Genomic DNA, 18,666 nt, shown 5'->3' on the forward strand with positions numbered 1-18,666 from the left:
TATCTATCTATCTATCTATCTATCTATCTATCTATCATAATAATGCTACTAATAATAACCTAATGATATATTGAGATGAATGGGGAGGTCACTTATATATTCATTATTATTAGATATATGTAAATATTTATTGTTAGCATTAGACAGTCCTAATAGTAAATATATAATGATCTAGATACACAGTATCATATTATTATTTATATACACAGTATCATATTATTCTTCATATCTCTCCAGAACATTTACTCTTCACCACTACGAATAAAAATACTTTCCATATGCCATAAATGTCTGATAGATGCTCTAGGACCTGCACCTATATCGAGGACAGGGGTAAGCAGGTGATCCTGTGGATATGCCATAAATGTCTGAGATGGTAATTACACTTTAAATTCTGTATCAATTCCTCATGGTTTTTAAGATCTCTGCTTACTGTCATTCAATAGGGAACGTCATTGTTTACTTCCAGAGAAATCCAGTCCTGGTCATGTGATGGACGCACAGGTGCACGGCTCGTTACAATTACAGTACAGTTATCAGAGCCACCTGTAATAGTCCGAGCCCCTCTGTGTACATCACATAAACTGGAAATAATATAGTTTCCTATTGAATAACAGCAAGCAGAGATCTTTAACACCATGACGTATTGATACAGAAAGTATATTGGAAAACGTAAACATTTTATATTATACATTGAATAAGTAACATTTATTCCCTGAAACTAGAAGATTCCTTTAACTTATATCTTCCACTTACCGTGGGTTTCTTGAAGTTTTCTTTTCCTAAATACTGAACAAAAATACAGAAGTCATAGATCACATTTACGTTTCACACATTTAGCATGATCTAAAGTGTCAGTCAACAGAGATCGTCTGAATTCCACCTCCTGTTTCATCAGCGGCAGCTCTGTCCACCATACTTTACATTGCAGCTCAGTTCCATTACAATGCTTGTATGATCAGTGACTCCAGCTTAGCTGCATTATTAGTTGGGGTCTGACGTAGTCATGAAATCATCCTCCTATCTCATCAGATACGCATACATCTGCTCTGCCTCTCCCCATGCTTTATACTGCTGCTTTGCTTGTTCATATTGGCTTCTGTGTATAAGTGCAAACCCAGCAAGATGTCAGTACATGGAGCGAGGATTTCTATATCAGCATGGACAGAACGATTATAAACTACAAGCAACTAAACCCCAGTGAGAAAAAGAAGATTTTCAGGAAACTGCTCCACAAAGAGTGAGAGGAGGAGCCTCAACAAAAGGGAGGAGCCTCAATGCAGGGGAGGGGCTTGTGAATATAATAATATAATAATAAGGAGCCATTACCACATTAAACATCGGCTACAAGTCAGAGGAATAATAAATCTCCAGTCCTCTTGGTGCATTGTACATGATTGACGAATCCTGTCAATTGCTGGGGTTTTGCTGCAGTGTACAGGTGAGCGGGGTTATCTCTGCAGAGGTGCAGTATTTTTCGGCAGGTGATCAGAGGTGAGACCGATCCTCCATGCATTCTCAATGTCATATCCATAGTGTTACCCCTGATATTCGCCACATACCTCCACGTCCTTCATCAGCAGCAGCTCCACCCCGCACTTTGCAGATCGTTCTTTCAGGTCGTCACCGAATTCCTCCATCAGGACGATGATCTTCAGCCCCGGGGTGAGTCCCTTCTCGCAGTTACTGAGTAGAATCGCAGCTTTGTCTGGTTTGTCGCAGACGACGAGGGATAAATCGGCTGCAGAACACAACAAGGCATTGTATTATAATGTTATACAGTAAGGGGGGACTCCACCTGTACACCGAGGCTATTCTGTGGCTTCCTAGTCCCCACTATGAGCATCAAATAATGTGTGACAACCACTGGCGGCAGCCGTTGCAGTTGTCACCATCTCTCCATACACTGCACTGATATTCAGAGATGCATTTCCCCCTTGGTTCCTCTCTTCTACTCCTCTGCTTGTGTAAGTGTCAGTCTTTACTGTAGTTGTGGCATTCTGTTCCTAAACCATGAAGCTTAGAATAAGCAGCGCTATAGGTCCCTCCCGGCTACGTGCCAGCCAGCTCTGTCATACGGCACTGCCTGGGTTTGTGTCATAGCATTACTTCTGGAATTATATTCATGATCCTGGAAGCAAAGCACGAGCGAAGGCAAAGCTTCAAGATCGTGTAATGAGACCACAAGCTTGCCAATTGGTTTCCCTCTCATCCAACTACAAACTCGATAATGGATTGTGTATTAGAGGGGTAATTCGCTATTATGTAAATAACGATTATGGGGTTATGTCAAGAAGAATCCCCCGTCCAGATGTCCTAAAAAAGTAAATGAACATCATAGCCGAGGATTCCCATTATTAGCAGGAGTTGCTAAGAAAGAGTAGAAAGTTCTGCAAATTTCTAATGTACTTTGTGCTTAAATTATTCACCATTTTCAAGATCTCTGCTTGCCGTAAGTGAGTAGGGACCTTCTTTTTTACATCCAGAGGCTGAAAGCTGTACAGACCTAATTATTTTCACAGCTGAGGGTTTGCTATAATTAAATCTAGTCCAGACAATCCTCTGTGTTCTAAACAGCCTGGACCCAGACGGATACATTTTATCTGCACTGATACATTGTAACAAACTATCAGAACAGGAGAGAGATTTGTCCTGCTGAAGTGTTTAGCTCACAAAGGATTATGAAGACTGGATACAATTGTAACAGCCCCTCAGCTGTAAGAAGTTTTAGGTCTGTACAGGTTTTTAGACCCAGAATGTAAACATGCATGGACAGCAAGCAGAGATCTTGAAAATGTCAAGGAATTGAAGCACAAAGTTGATTAGAAAGTTGCAAAACTTTTCATAATACAATGATCAAGCTTCATTTTACTGGACTGACCCTTTAATTAAAAGAGGGGAAGGAATATCCAGGGCTTCAGACCTTGACTCCTAGCAGGATTCAGTGCCCGGCTGTCCATACGTTACATAGTCTAAGGGCTCTGATGTAAGAGGGGGTCCGGCATCTCCCTAAACAATATCACCCTTCACACCTATAAGGTGGTAACCAGTTCTGGGCCCCCCCTGTCCCGGGATGTAGGGGTGTAGCTATAGGGGGTGCAGAGGTAGCAGTCACACCCGGGGTCTGGTGCCTGTGAGGCCCGTTTGCAAAATAAGAAAGCACCGTATTATAAATGGTAGGTGGGGGGCCCTGGCACAGTTTTTGCTTTTGGGCCCACGAGCTTCGAGTTATGCCACTGCCAGCAAGGGGCCCCTTATTTATTATTACTAAGTGCCCGCTTTGAGGGGGGACTCACCTCTGTTTACGATGAATACGATGGCTTCTGCTCCCAAAGTGTCATAAAGAGGAACCACCACTATAGAGTAGGAGAAGCAGGCGAGTTCAGCAATCACCACCTGGTCAAGGAGATGAGGGGTTAACACGTGTCAGCACCCCCGACCCCAGGTCAGAGCTTTACCTTCATGTTGCACATTTTAAGGGCATGTCCATCTTGCAATACTGTCAGTTACTTTTACTTTATATCATCACCGCAACATTTTACTTGAACTTAAAGGGCAACTACACCTGAAGCTGTCAGCATATAAGGCCCTGTTCACATGGCACAATTTTAGTGGCGTAACCCACCAAGGATTCCGCAGCATAATTCAACCTATCATTCATTTCAATGGGAGTCGGACGCTTCTTTTTCCCGCTAGCTGAAAAAATAAGCTAGTGGGGAAAAGAAGCTTCTTACTCGATCTTTGGATGGATTCTGAAGTCAATGAGAGGAGGAATCTTTCTGCCGATGGCAGGATTAGTTCCCCAGTGGGACCCGCCATGCAAAACTAGTACTGCAATGTTATATAAAGGGCGGCTGATATCAGTCATACAGGTGGATCACGGATGTGACATAAAGCATTATTAATGGGGGCAGGGAGTGGGAAGAAACCAACATTCATGCCCTACAGTCATCCTCCCCCCAGCCTGACATGTCTGATAACAGAGAAAAATAGATTGTATTCACCTGTCCTACAGTCATCCTCCCCCAGCCTGACATGTCTGATAACAGAGAACAATAGATCGTATTCACCTGTCCTACAGTCATCCTCCCCCCAGCCTGACATGTCTGATAACATAGAAAAATAGATTGTATTCACCTGTCCTACAGTCATCCTCCCCCAGCCTGACATGTCTGATAACAGAGAACAATAGATCGTATTCACCTGTCCTACAGTCATCCTCTCCCCCAGCCTGACATGTCTGATAACAGAGAACAATAGATTGTATTCACCTGTCCTACAGTCATCCTCCCCCAGCCTGACATGTCTGATAACAGAGAACAATAGATTGTATTCACCTGTCCTACAGTCATCCTCCCCCAGCCTGACATGTCTGATAACAGAGAACAATAGATTGTATTCACCTGTCCTCCAGTCATCCTCCCCAGCCTGACATGTCTGATAACAGAGAACAATAGATTGTATTCACCTGTCCTACAGTCATCCTCTCCCAGCCTGACATGGCTGGTAACAGAGAACAATAGATTGTAGTCACCTGTCCTACAGTCATCCTCCCCCAGCCTGACATGTCTGATAACAGAGAACAATAGATTGTATTCACCTGTCCTACAGTCATCCTCCCCCCAGCCTGACATGTCTGATAACAGAGAACAATAGATTGTATTCACCTGTCCTACAGTCATCCTCCCCCAGCCTGACATGTCTGATAACAGAGAACAATAGATTGTATTCACCTGTCCTCCAGTCATCCTCCCCAGCCTGACATGTCTGATAACAGAGAACAATAGATTGTATTCACCTGTCCTACAGTCATCCTCTCCCAGCCTGACATGGCTGGTAACAGAGAACAATAGATTGTAGTCACCTGTCCTACAGTCATCCTCCCCCAGCCTGACATGTCTGATAACAGAGAACAAATGTCTGAGGTTGTTGCAGTCAATTACTAGTAACCAGTCTGTCAGTCTTTTCTCTGTGTCTGTCAGGCAGTGGGTCCCTAGTAACCAGACTGTCAGTCTTTTCTCTGGGGTTGTCAGGCAGTGGGTCCCTAGCAACTAGTCTGTCTCACATTACTCAGGTCTTCAGCACTGTCTCGGCTCCTGTTGTACCTTTCTCAGTTTCTTAATGTCAAATTAACAACATTTCTTGTAAGCTCAGATGTAGATTTACTGATTATAGCTTCTTATTATTTAAAGGTACTGAAGGATACCCTCTCCTGATTGGCTGTTTTACCTCGGGCCGGTTCTGGGAGAAGACCCCGATGTACTGGTCCGGAGATGCTTTGCAGCCCTTCTGGATGAAACCAGAACCCAAATGTTCAGCTCTGTCTGCCACCTGCAAAATGTCAAAACCAAAGTCTTCAGTAATAATCTCCGGTTTATGGAGTAACATTTCCCCCAAAATCAAAACGCGTCCCCTTTTAAAAAAATTGTACGGCCACTTTGGCATTGACAGGGGGTGGTGTGTTGCAGCGTGGCTTGTTGGGGGCGGTTTGTTGCATCGTGGCTTGTTGTGGGGCAGTTTGTTGCGTCGTGGCTTGTTGCAAAGTGGCTTGTTGCGTCGCGACTTGATGCGGCGTGGCTTGTTGTGGCGTGGATTGATGTGGCGTGGCTTGTTGTGGCACGGCTTGTTGCGCCGTGGATTGTTGCGGCTCGGCTTGTTGCGGCGTGGCTTGCCATGGGGCGGGGGTTGTTACAATATACATTATCTTCTGAATATTCCCTGTATACCGACCTCGCTATAACAGCCGTACAGTGAGGACAGTATGGGGGGGGGGGGGAATTGTGCGCTGCGGGGATCTCAGACGACTTTTGCAGTTAAAGTTAACATTTTTACAAAGCCTGGATAACCCCAGACCTGACCCCAAACTATTTCTAGACCCCAGACCAGACCCTAAAATTCAGATCCAAGACCAGACTACAAACTTATTCCTGATGTAAGTCCAGACCCCACAATTCAAACCCCATACTTCAGACCCCCCTTTTCAGACACCAGACCCAATAATTCAGACTGGAGATCAGACCCCCTAATTACTCCCCGCTCCTGGCTCGTTTTCAGCTGCAGGCGCTGCCACACACCGTAGTGTCCGTACATTGTGTGCGGCGGCATCTGGAGCTGGGGAGGAGCCGGGCGCGATGAGAGAGACATAATATCGGCAGTTATTTATTGGATTAGGTCAATAGATAAAAGACGATTAACCCCCCCCCCCAAAAAAAAAAATACTGCTGGTGTAGTGTAGAGGGAAAGTGGGGGAGATCCCTCCATCATCTCCCCTTCCAAATCTACCCCTGCGTTTGCCAAAATGTGCCCGGGACAAATATTTGCCAAAATGGTCCTAAATTATAGGAACAGTCCTATATTCTGCTTCCATATTTCTCAGTTATCTTGGTCTCCTAAGACGCTGGGTGACATCTCCTAATAGAAGCCATGACAAAAGAGGGGCAACGTGAAGCTCCTGGACCTAGGAGTGACTGCAGCCGCTGCACCCATACAGTGACCCCCCTGCATGACAGTGTACACCCAGCTTTTCACAGACACAGAATGGAATATATAAACCCATTTACATTGCTGCCCCTTCTTCACTCTCTCTTATTGCTCTGCCTGTGTATGTGTCAGTCTCCACTGTAGGTCTGGCATTATATTCATACTTATACGAGGATGATAGGTAAAAAAACAAACCGGAAATCCAAATAGTAAGACAAATCCATGATATAAAATGAAACGTGAATGTTATCAGTGAGTGATGCCACATCTGTGGCTGTAACCTACGGGGTCACATGGAATAGGTCTATATACAGGTATATATTATACCTGTATATATACCATGTGGAACTGTAGATAATCTAATATCGTGTCTGAAAATCATCATGCGCCGGATCTCACCTGCCTGTATGTGATCCACTGATAGGGCTGATTTGGTTTCCGGTATCCCAGACAGTCTCCATTTCCTGCAGAATCCAATAGCCGATTATGTCATGATGATGTCATCAACTGGCTATATGCCCCATTTCAAGATAAAGGTACTCCACCCATGATTAATACTGGTCAGCACTCGTAATATCCAGCATCTTTTTCTTTTTTTACAGTTTGCCCTTATTTTCAAGTTCTGTTACAGCCTGGAAACCATCAACAAGCAGGCTAGATACCATTAACAGATCCATTATACTTATTAATTATTTAGTCATTTTGGTCCAAAGTGGTGTCCCACAAGTAAATGAGCTATTAGTTATATTTTAATATTTTAACACCCCCACAGTCTGACTCATTAACCCATGAATGCCAAATTCAAGTATTAGGATGTTCAAAAGTTAATGACCATCATGTATTTATATGTTAATGAGCCAAATGCCCTGGGTATTCACACAAGCCAGAATTAGAATAAAAATAAAGCTATAATAAGAGCTGCCAATAGCAGATAACCTGCTTGTTTATGGTTTCCAGTTTCCCTGTGTAGTCTGATCTTGCGGTCATACTCCCATCTGTCCCCTACTTCTTACTTACATACATTTGTACATTCGGTAGATTACAAGAAGTAAGGGACAGGTAGAAAGTAGTGGGACTGCAGCATCAGACTACACAGGGTTTGTTTGTAGTCTGTAACCATGGAGACAAATAGATCTGCATAGGAGGTGTGGACACAAAACGATAGGAGATTTTTAATCAAAACTATTTGCAAAGATGCTTCATTTATTATTTTATATGAATGGGCCATAAAAAAGCAGCAAAGAATGTAGCAGCCATGGCCTAAATCTCGTAGTGTTTCTTACCTGACACTCGTAGTCCCCTCATGAATATTTCATACAAGGTTTTGGCGTCTTCATAGTAGTAAGACATGAGGGTATCATCCTTCAGTAACGCACATCTCCGCGCCCCACCCTGCGTATAGAACCGCCATGAGATTACTGACAAATAGGAGCGTTATATGGATGTTATTCTGCGCTTTGTTACGGATTCAAATCCCGGCCCAACCTCGGGTCATCAGAGTTTGGGTCTAATTATGACCTTTCCATATCATATCTTATCATGACCCCCATCGGAGGGGATATTCTGACATTTTTGAGTCCCATAGACATTAACAGCGCCGTTTCGCCGTTACCATTTGGAAGAAGACAAATGGTAATAAGATGGATGGAGACAAACATAGAAATCACGATCACTCCATTGAGAAGCCTGAAGACCCAAACTTAACACCGGACATTCTGGAAAGACACTGGTCATGTGGAAGCGAAGAGGCAAAAAGACCTAATGGCATGTAATAATAATAATAATAATAATACTAATAATAATACAAATAATAATAATAATAGTAGTAATAATAATAATAATAATAATAATACTAATAATAATACAAATAATAATAATAATAGTAGTAATAATAATAATAATAATAATAATAATAATAATAATAGTAATAATAATAGTAATACTAATAATAATAATAATAGTAGTAATAATAATAATAATAATACTAATAATAATAATAATAATAGTAGTAATAATAATAATAATAATAATACTAATAATAATAATAGTAGTAATAATAATACTAATAATAATAATAATAGTAGTAATAATAATAATAATAATACTAATAATAATAACAATAATAATGATGAAATAATAATAATGATAATGAGGATGAAATAATAATAATAACAATAATACTAATGATAATAATAATAGTAATAATAATAATAATGATGATAATAGTAATGATAATAATAATAATAATGATGATAATAGTAATGATAATAATAATAATAATGATGATAATAGTAATGATGATGATAATAGTAATGATAATAATAATAATGATGATGATGATGATGAAATAATAATAATAACAATAATACTAATGATAATAATAATAGTAATAATGATGATAATAGTAATGATAATAATAATAATAATAATGATAATAATAATAATAATGATGATAATAGTAATGATAATAATAATAATAATAATGATGATAATAGTAATGATGATGATAATAGTAATGATAATAATAATAATGATGATGATGATGATGAAATAATAATGATAATAATAATAGAATGATGGCGGCAGATCTTTACCTGTGTTCCGATGGATTGCTTGTTCAGATCTATGGGAGGATAGACGGGTTTAGGTTTGGTGAGAACATAGAAGAAAGCGGTCAGTCCGATGGCTATGAGGGTGACGATCGCTGGTGCCGACAGTGGGGTGAACAGGAAAGTGAGACAGCAACACATCTCGCCGGCCCACAAACCTAAACCATAAGAGATAAGGAGACATTATAATTCTATACCCAGTGAAGCCGGAATATATGTATCCAACGTCATTAACATTGCATGGTGGGGGTTGTAGTGCTGTGCGGTGCTCTGAGAATGTAGCACACATGATAGGCTTAGATACGCAGCTCATCATACAGTATCACACATTATAGGCTTAGATACAGCGATTCAGCAGACAGTATCACATATGATAGGATTAGATACATAGCTCAGAAGATAGTATCACACATGATAGGCTTAGATACAAAGCTCAGCAAACAATGCCAGACATTATAGGATTAGATACAGTGATTCAGAAGAAAGTATCACACATGATAGGCTTGGAAACACAGTAAGTAATATCATTAATGCTAAGCTTAGATACAAAGCTCAGCAGACAGCATCACACGTGACAGGGAGGCCGGGTTTACACGAGCGTGTGCGTTTTGCGCACGCAAAAAACGTTGCGTTTTGCGTGCGCTAAAGGCACTTAACAGTGTGTCATCAGTGTATGATGCGCGGCTGCGTGATTTTCGCGCAGCCGGCATCTTTATGACACTCTGTTTGGATGTTTGTAAACAGAAAAGCACGTGGTGCTTTTCTGTTTACATTCAGAGTTTGACAGCTGTTGCGCGAACCACGCAGTTCGCACGGCAGTGCTTCCGTGTGACCTGCGTGATTTTCACGCACCCATTTACTTCAATGGGTGCGTGATGCGCGAACAGCGCACAAAGAACGGACATGTCGTGAGTTTTTTTCAGCGGACTCACGCTGCGCAAAACTCACGGACTGTCTGCACGGCCCCATAGACTTGTATAGGTCCGTACGACAAGCGTGAAAAGCACGCGCATCGCACGCACGTATATCACGCTCGTGTAAACGAGGCCGAATAGATACACAGCTCAGCAGACAGTATCACACATGATAGGATTAGATACAGCTCAGCAGACAGTATCACACATGATAGGATTAGATACATAGCTCAGCAGACAGTATCACACATGCTAGGATTAGATACACAGCTCAGTAGACAGTATCACACATAATAGGATTAGGTACACAGGTCAGCAGACAGTATTACACATGATAGGATTAGATACACAGCTCAGAAGATATTATCACACATGATAGGATTAGATACACGGCTCAGAAGATATTATCACACATGATAGGATTAGATACAGCAGCTCAGCAGACAGTATCACACATGATAGGATTAGATACACAGCTCAGCAGACCGTATCACACATGATAGGATTAGATACACAGCTCAGCAGATATTATCACACATGATAGGATTAGATACAGCAGCTCAGCAGACAGTATCACACATGATAGGATTAGATACACAGCTCAGCAGACAGTATCACACATGATAGGATTAGATATAAGGCCTAGCAGACAGTATCACAAATGATAGGATTAGATACAGCGGCTCAGCAGACAGTATCACATGATAGGATTAGATACACAGCTCAGCAGACAGTATCACACATGATAGGATTAGATACACAGCTCAGCAGACAGTATCACACATGATAGGATTAGATACAGGGCCCAGCAGACAGTATCACACATGATAGAATTAGATACACAGCTCAGCAGACAGTATCACACAGGATAGGATTAGATACACAGCTCAGCAGACAGTATCACACATGATAGGCTTATTTACACAGCTCATCAGACAGTATCAAACATGATAGGATTAGATACACAGCTCAGCAGACAGTATCACCCATGATAGGATTGGATACAGCGGCTCAGCAGACAGTATCACACATGATAGGATTAGATACAGCGGCTCAGCAGACAGTATCACACATGATAGGATTAGATACACAGCTCGGCTGACAGTATCACACATGATAGGATTAGATACACAGCTCCACACACAGTATCACACATGATAGGATTAGATACACAGCTCAGCATACAGTATCACACATGATAGGATTAGATACACAGCTCAGCAGACAGTATCACACATGATAGGATTAGATACATAGCTCAGCAGACAGTATCACACATGATAGGATTAGATACACTGCTCAGCAGACAGTATCACACATGATAGGATTGGATACAGCGGCTCAGCAGACAGTATCACACATGATAGGATTAGATACACAGCTCAGCAGACAGTATCACACATGATAGGATTAGATACACAGCTCAGTAGACAGTATCACACATGATAGGATTAGATACAGCGGCTCAGCAGACAGTATCACACATGATAGGATTAGATATAGGGCTCAGCAGACAGTATCACACATGATAGGATTAGATACACCGCTCAGCAGACAGTATCACACATGATAGGATTAGATACAGCGGCTCAGCAGACAGTATCACACATGATAGGATTAGATACACAGCTCGGCAGGCAGTATCACACATGATAGGATTAGATACACAGCTCAGCAGACAGTATCACACATGATAGGATTAGATACACAGCTCAGCAGACAGTATCACACATGATAGGATTAGATACAGCAGCTCAGCAGACAGTATCACACATGATAGGATTAGATACACAGCTCTGCAGACAGTATCACACATGATAGGATTAGATACAGTGGCTCAGCAGACAGTATCACACATGATAGGATTAGATACACAGCTCAGCAGACAGTACCACACATGATAGGATTAGATACACAGCTCAGCAGACAGTATTACACATGATAGGATTAGATATAGCGGCTCAGCAGGCAGTATCACACATGATAGGATTAGATACACAGCTCAGCAGACAGTATCACACATGATAGGATTAGATACACAGCTCAGCAGACAGTATCACACAGGATAGGATTAGATACAGGGGCTCATCAGACAGTATCACACATGATAGGATTAGATACACAGCTCAGCAGACAGTATCACACATGATAGGATTAGATACACAGCTCAGCAGACAGTATCACACGATAGGACTGGATACAGTGGCTCAGCAGACAGTATCACACATGATGGGATTAGATACACAGCTCAGCAGACAGTATCACACAGGATAGGATTAGATACAGGGGCTCATCAGACAGTATCACACATGATAGGATTAGATACAGCAGCTCAGTAGACAGTATCACACATGATAGGATTAGATATAAGGCCCAGCAGACAATATCACACATGATAGGATTAGATACACAGCTCAGCAGACAGTATCACACATGATAGGATTAGATACACAGCTCATCAGACAATATCACACAGGATAGGTTTAGATACACAGCTCAGAAGACAGTATCACACATGATAGGATTAGATACACAGCTCAGCGCACAGTATAACGCATGATAGGATTAGATATAAGGCCCAGCAGACAGTATCCCACATGATAGGATTAGATACAGTGGCTCAGTAGACAGTATCACACATGATAGGATTAGATACACAGCTCGGTAGACAGTATCACACATGATAGGTTTGGATACAGCCGCTCAGCAGACAGTATCACACATGATAGGATTAGATACACAGCTCAGCAGACAGTATCACACATGATAGGATTAGATACAGCGGCTCAGCAGACAGTATCACACATGATAGGATTAGATACACAGCTCAGCAGACAGTATCACATATGATAGGATTAGATACACAGCTCAGCAGACAGTATCACACATGATAGGATTAGATACACAGCTCGGCAGGCAGTATCACACATGATCGGATTAGATACAGCGGCTCAGCAGACAGTATCACACATGATAGGATTAGATACAGTGGCTCAGCAGACAGTATCACACATGATAGGATTAGATACGGTGGCTCAGCAGACAGTAACACACATGATGGGATTAGATACACAGCTCAGCAGACCGTATCACACATGATGGGATTAGATACACAGCTCAGCAGACAGTATCACACATGATAGGATTAGATACACAGCTCGGCAGGCAGTATCACACATGATGGGATTAGATACAGCGGCTCAGCAGACAGTATCACACATGATAGGATTAGATACAGTGGCTCAGCAGACAGTATCACACATGATAGGATTAGATACGGTGGCTCAGCAGACAGTAACACACATGATGGGATTAGATACACAGCTCAGCAGACAGTATCACACATGATGGGATTAGATACACAGCTCAGCAGACAGTATCACACATGATAGGATTAGATACATAGCTCAGCAGACAGTATCACACATGATAGGATTAGATACACTGCTCAGCAGACAGTATCACACATGATAGGATTGGATACAGCGGCTCAGCAGACAGTATCACACATGATAGGATTAGATACACAGCTCAGCAGACAGTATCACACATGATAGGATTAGATACACAGCTCAGTAGACAGTATCACACATGATAGGATTAGATACAGCGGCTCAGCAGACAGTATCACACATGATAGGATTAGATATAGGGCTCAGCAGACAGTATCACACATGATAGGATTAGATACACCGCTCAGCAGACAGTATCACACATGATAGGATTAGATACAGCGGCTCAGCAGACAGTATCACACATGATAGGATTAGATACACAGCTCGGCAGGCAGTATCACACATGATAGGATTAGATACATAGCAGATACACAGCTCAGCAGACAGTATCACACATGATAGGATTAGATACAGCAGCTCAGCAGACAGTATCACACATGATAGGATTAGATACAGTGGCTCAGCAGACAGTATCACACATGATAGGATTAGATACACAGCTCAGCAGACAGTATCACACATGATAGGATTAGATACACAGCTCAGCAGACAGTACCACACATGATAGGATTAGATACACAGCTCAGCAGACAGTATTACACATGATAGGATTAGATATAGCGGCTCAGCAGGCAGTATCATACATGATAGGATTAGATACACAGCTCAGCAGACAGTTTCACACATGATAGGATTAGATACACAGCTCAGCAGACAGTATCACACGATAGGATTGGATACAGTGGCTCAGCAGACAGTATCACACATGATGGGATTAGATACACAGCTCAGCAGACAGTATCACACAGGATAGGATTAGATACAGGGGCTCATCAGACAGTATCACACATGATAGGATTAGATACAGCAGCTCAGTAGACAGTATCACACATGATAGGATTAGATGTAAGGCCCAGCAGACAATATCACACATGATAGGATTAGATACACAGCTCAGCAGACAGTATCACACATGATAGGATTAGATACACAGCTCATCAGACAATATCACACAGGATAGGTTTAGATACACAGCTCAGAAGACAGTATCACACATGATAGGATTAGATACACAGCTCAGCGCACAGTATAACGCATGATAGGATTAGATATAAGGCCCAGCAGACAGTATCCCACATGATAGGATTAGATACAGTGGCTCAGTAGACAGTATCACACATGATAGGATTAGATACACAGCTCGGTAGACAGTATCACACATGATAGGTTTGGATACAGCCGCTCAGCAGACAGTATCACACATGATAGGATTAGATACACAGCTCAGCAGACAGTATCACACATGATAGGATTAGATACAGCGGCTCAGCAGACAGTATCACACAGGATAGGATTAGATACACAGCTCAGCAGACAGTATCACATATGATAGGATTAGATACACAGCTCAGCAGACAGTATCACACATGATAGGATTAGATACACAGCTCAGCAGACAGTATCACATATGATAGGATTAGATACACAGCTCAGCAGACAGTATCACACATGATAGGATTAGATACACAGCTCGGCAGGCAGTATCACACATGATCGGATTAGATACAGCGGCTCAGCAGACAGTATCACACATGATAGGATTAGATACAGTGGCTCAGCAGACAGTATCACACATGATAGGATTAGATACGGTGGCTCAGCAGACAGTAACACACATGATGGGATTAGATACACAGCTCAGCAGACAGTATCACACATGATGGGATTAGATACACAGCTCAGCAGACAGTATTACACATGATAGGATTAGATACACAGCTCGGCAGGCAGTATCACACATAATCGGATTAGATACAGCGGCTCAGCAGACAGTATCACACATGATAGGATTAGATACAGTGGCTCAGCAGACAGTATCACACATGATAGGATTAGATACGGTGGCTCAGCAGACAGTAACACACATGATGGGATTAGATACACAGCTCAGCAGACAGTATCACACATGATGGGATTAGATACACAGCTCAGCAGACAGTATCACACATGATGGGATTAGATACACAGCTCAGCAGACAGTATTACACATGATAGGATTAGATACAGTGGCTCGGCAGGCAGTATCACACATGATCGGATTAGATACAGCGGCTCAGCAGACAGTATCACACATGATAGGTTTAGATACAGTGGCTCAGCAGACAGTATCACACATGATAGGATTAGATACGGTGGCTCAGCAGACAGTAACACACATGATGGGATTAGATACACAGCTCAGCAGACAGTATCACACATGATGGGATTAGATACACAGCTCAGCAGACAGTATCACACATGATAGGATTAGATACAGTGGCTCAGCAGACAGTATCACACATGATAGGATTAGATACGGTGGCTCAGCAGACAGTATCACACATGATAGGATTAGATACACAGCTCAGCAGACAGTATCACACATGATAGGATTAGATACACAGCTCAGCAGACAGTATCACACATGATGGGATTAGATACACAGCTCAGCAGACAGTATCACACATTGTAGGATTAGATACACAGCTCAGCAGCTCTCCCTGGAGATTATATTTTTATATACATAACATGATGGGGACTGTAGTGGGGACTATAGTGGGGACTGGGGTACAGGGGTGGCTTCTTGCATTGAGGATATGACAGGTACATTTTACACCTCTGTGACATATTTGATGTGATCTTGTGTCTGGATGTTGCTTCGTGTGTGAACTTGCAGGGTGGACACTGGGAGCCAATTAAAATGTGAACTCTCCACAATGCAATTCATTTAATTAACAATGTACAAGCTAATTTGGTGCAGTGACGGTGTAAACAATCCTCCTCCACCTGCGCAAAAAGCAGCAATTATAATACCTGTTTTTTTTTATGTCCAGTTACTTGCAGCGAGGTGAAGGGGCACGCACTCAGGCCCCACGCACACCACTGTAGAATTTGTCCGTAATTGCAGACTGTAATTATGATCCTCAATTACGAACCAATTCACTTCTATTGACCCCGGACACCTTCTCGTATATATACAGGAAAGTGTCCGGGCCATAGAAAGCCTCCGCAGAAGACAGGACATGTCCTATTTTTTGCTTTTTACGGACCGTGCTCCCAAACTGTGAGCACGGGCCGAAAATGCGGGTGGACAGTGATTATGGGCACGGCCAAAAACCTAAAAATGTAGCTGACTCCTCCCCCATGAGGAAGCTGAGATATCAGGGGCTGTTTGCAGGGTCCTCGCACTGTGTAGGGAACAAGGTGGTCTCTGGTAAATTTTCGTCTCTGACATTGCAGGGTCAATGCGTAAAAAATAGATATATTTAACCCTCCAGTCACCGTCTTGTTAGTTAAGAAAAGAAAATCGCCAATGTCCATCTTGTTCCCTTCATGTCACAGGCAGAAACAGGGACAGCGCCATGTGAGGATCCTGCAAACAGCTCCTCATATCTCAGCTTCCAGGGGGAAGGATATTGGGGTCCTTTGGAGTGGCAGCAGAATGGTTAAGGTTTTGGATGGAGTTGTTGTATAACAAGCAGTGACTCGTAAGACTAATACTTACTATAAGGTCGGTCATATTAATATTTCACTTGCAAGATAGAATTCCAAAAATGAGGTGAGATTCCGTACTAAAATGCCCATGTTAAATGCATGGGAGTGTATATGGAGAAAGGATTATAAAACCAACCCTATAATCATGCCGGGCAGTGCCCACATAATGCCACCAGATCATGCTCCTCAATCTGCACTCCACCTGATCATTGCTATGGGGCCCCTAGAAGGTGGAGGCTACTTGCAATTTGCCCCTCTTATAATCCAGCCTTGGAGAGAGGTGCAATGACTAATTGCCCGATGATGTCATATACATGGATCCTTTATTATGACACGGTATATAGATCCTGTACGGAGTGATGTCATCATATCCTGACATCACTGGTGCGCAGGCAGCAGGAGGGAGTTTGCACTGGGTCCAGGAGCTTCATGCTGCACCTCTGCCTGGCTGCATCCTCATTAAGATACTATAGCAGGGGTCTGCAAGCCAGTTGTGAAACTACAATTCCCATCCTGCGGCTGTCAGGACATGCTGGGAGTTGTAGTTTGACAAGAGCTGGAGAGTCCCGGCTTGCAGACCAATGCCCTACAGCCTGCTCAGCCTTCCCCTCCACCCCCTTCCGCAGCCAGACCCGGACTTACCTCCTCTCATACAGGAACCTGGCACCGGCTGGTATCCCGACAAGTCCTTCTGAGGAACTGCCCTGATACCGTCCTCGGGGCAGCTCTAATAAAAGCCGCACATTGCACTTGTAGTCTAATCTTTGGACCTTGGCTGCAATCGGTACAAAGGTAGAAAAGTCTGTGTTTAAATACCGCGTGATGACAGCGTGCTCCTGGGGGGTATTGAACCGTCCTCCCCGGATAGGGCCCGTCACTAGATTTGAAAGTTTAATTTTGGGGCAAGCAGAATGCAGTCACCTGTGCAGGAGATTTGCAAGTGAGGTGCGAATATTGAAAAGAGCGGAATTCAACACCTACTCGTCTGTCTGGGACAGAGCTATAGATAACTCATTGTCATGGCCTGATCTGATAGACGGTGCCCCCCTGCTCCAGACACCCTGTCGTTAGAGGGGTCCTACAGTTGCCCATCGTATTATACAAAATATGGTCCTGGGCAACACCTTAAGTAGACCCCTCCTCACATTTTTGGAAAATAGTTTTTATAATTAAAAATAAATTACATATATAATCATACCCTCTTTACTCTAATGTTCATACCCAAATGCTGCCATACGATGCCAAATAATGCTTCCATGCAGTGCCCACACAATGCTGTGCATGATAAATAATGCCATTCAATGCCTAAATAGGGAAGGGGTAATGGTTAAGTTCCTGGTGGTCCAAGCCAGTGCTTCCCAAGGAGGGGTCCAGTCCTCCTATCAAATTGGGTCCCTGTGCAATTGCCCAGTTTGCCATCCCCTTGCTTTCATTTCCTTATAGTGCTGCTGCACGGAGATGAAGTGCTAGCTCGGTGGTTCTCCAGGTAATAGCAGTTAATTCTGGGGTCCCATCAACATGGAGCCCCATACTCAGCTTATCATTAATGGAATTCACCTCCTATAATGGGGTTGACCAAACTGGACCAATTCCTCCACAGACTGGGCAGGCCTGGAGCTCCCTGTGCTCTTGTATATAATCGTGGGCTATTGGTTACATTGTCTACCAAAAGTA

The 18,666-nt window shown here is 42.7% G+C and overlaps 1 protein-coding gene across 1 annotated transcript in view; it reads right to left on the minus strand.

The window, feature by feature from the left end:
- ACSL5 (acyl-CoA synthetase long chain family member 5) overlaps positions 1-17,751 on the minus strand; it is a 38,351-nt gene extending 20,600 nt beyond the window's left edge. The window contains exons 1-8 of the mRNA XM_075842775.1: positions 17,635-17,751; positions 9,075-9,247; positions 7,764-7,872; positions 6,880-6,944; positions 5,230-5,331; positions 3,297-3,396; positions 1,563-1,741; positions 757-789 (exon numbers count right to left, since the gene is read on the minus strand). Coding sequence (XP_075698890.1) covers positions 757-789; positions 1,563-1,741; positions 3,297-3,396; positions 5,230-5,331; positions 6,880-6,944; positions 7,764-7,872; positions 9,075-9,247; positions 17,635-17,644 — 771 coding nt within the window. The 5' untranslated portion in view covers positions 17,645-17,751. The remainder of the gene's footprint in view (positions 1-756; positions 790-1,562; positions 1,742-3,296; positions 3,397-5,229; positions 5,332-6,879; positions 6,945-7,763; positions 7,873-9,074; positions 9,248-17,634) is intronic.
- Positions 17,752-18,666: the final 915 nt, after the last annotated feature.

The sequence above is a fragment of the Rhinoderma darwinii genome, chromosome 11 (assembly GCF_050947455.1).
Source record: "Rhinoderma darwinii isolate aRhiDar2 chromosome 11, aRhiDar2.hap1, whole genome shotgun sequence".
Classification (NCBI taxonomy): domain Eukaryota; kingdom Metazoa; phylum Chordata; class Amphibia; order Anura; family Rhinodermatidae; genus Rhinoderma; species Rhinoderma darwinii.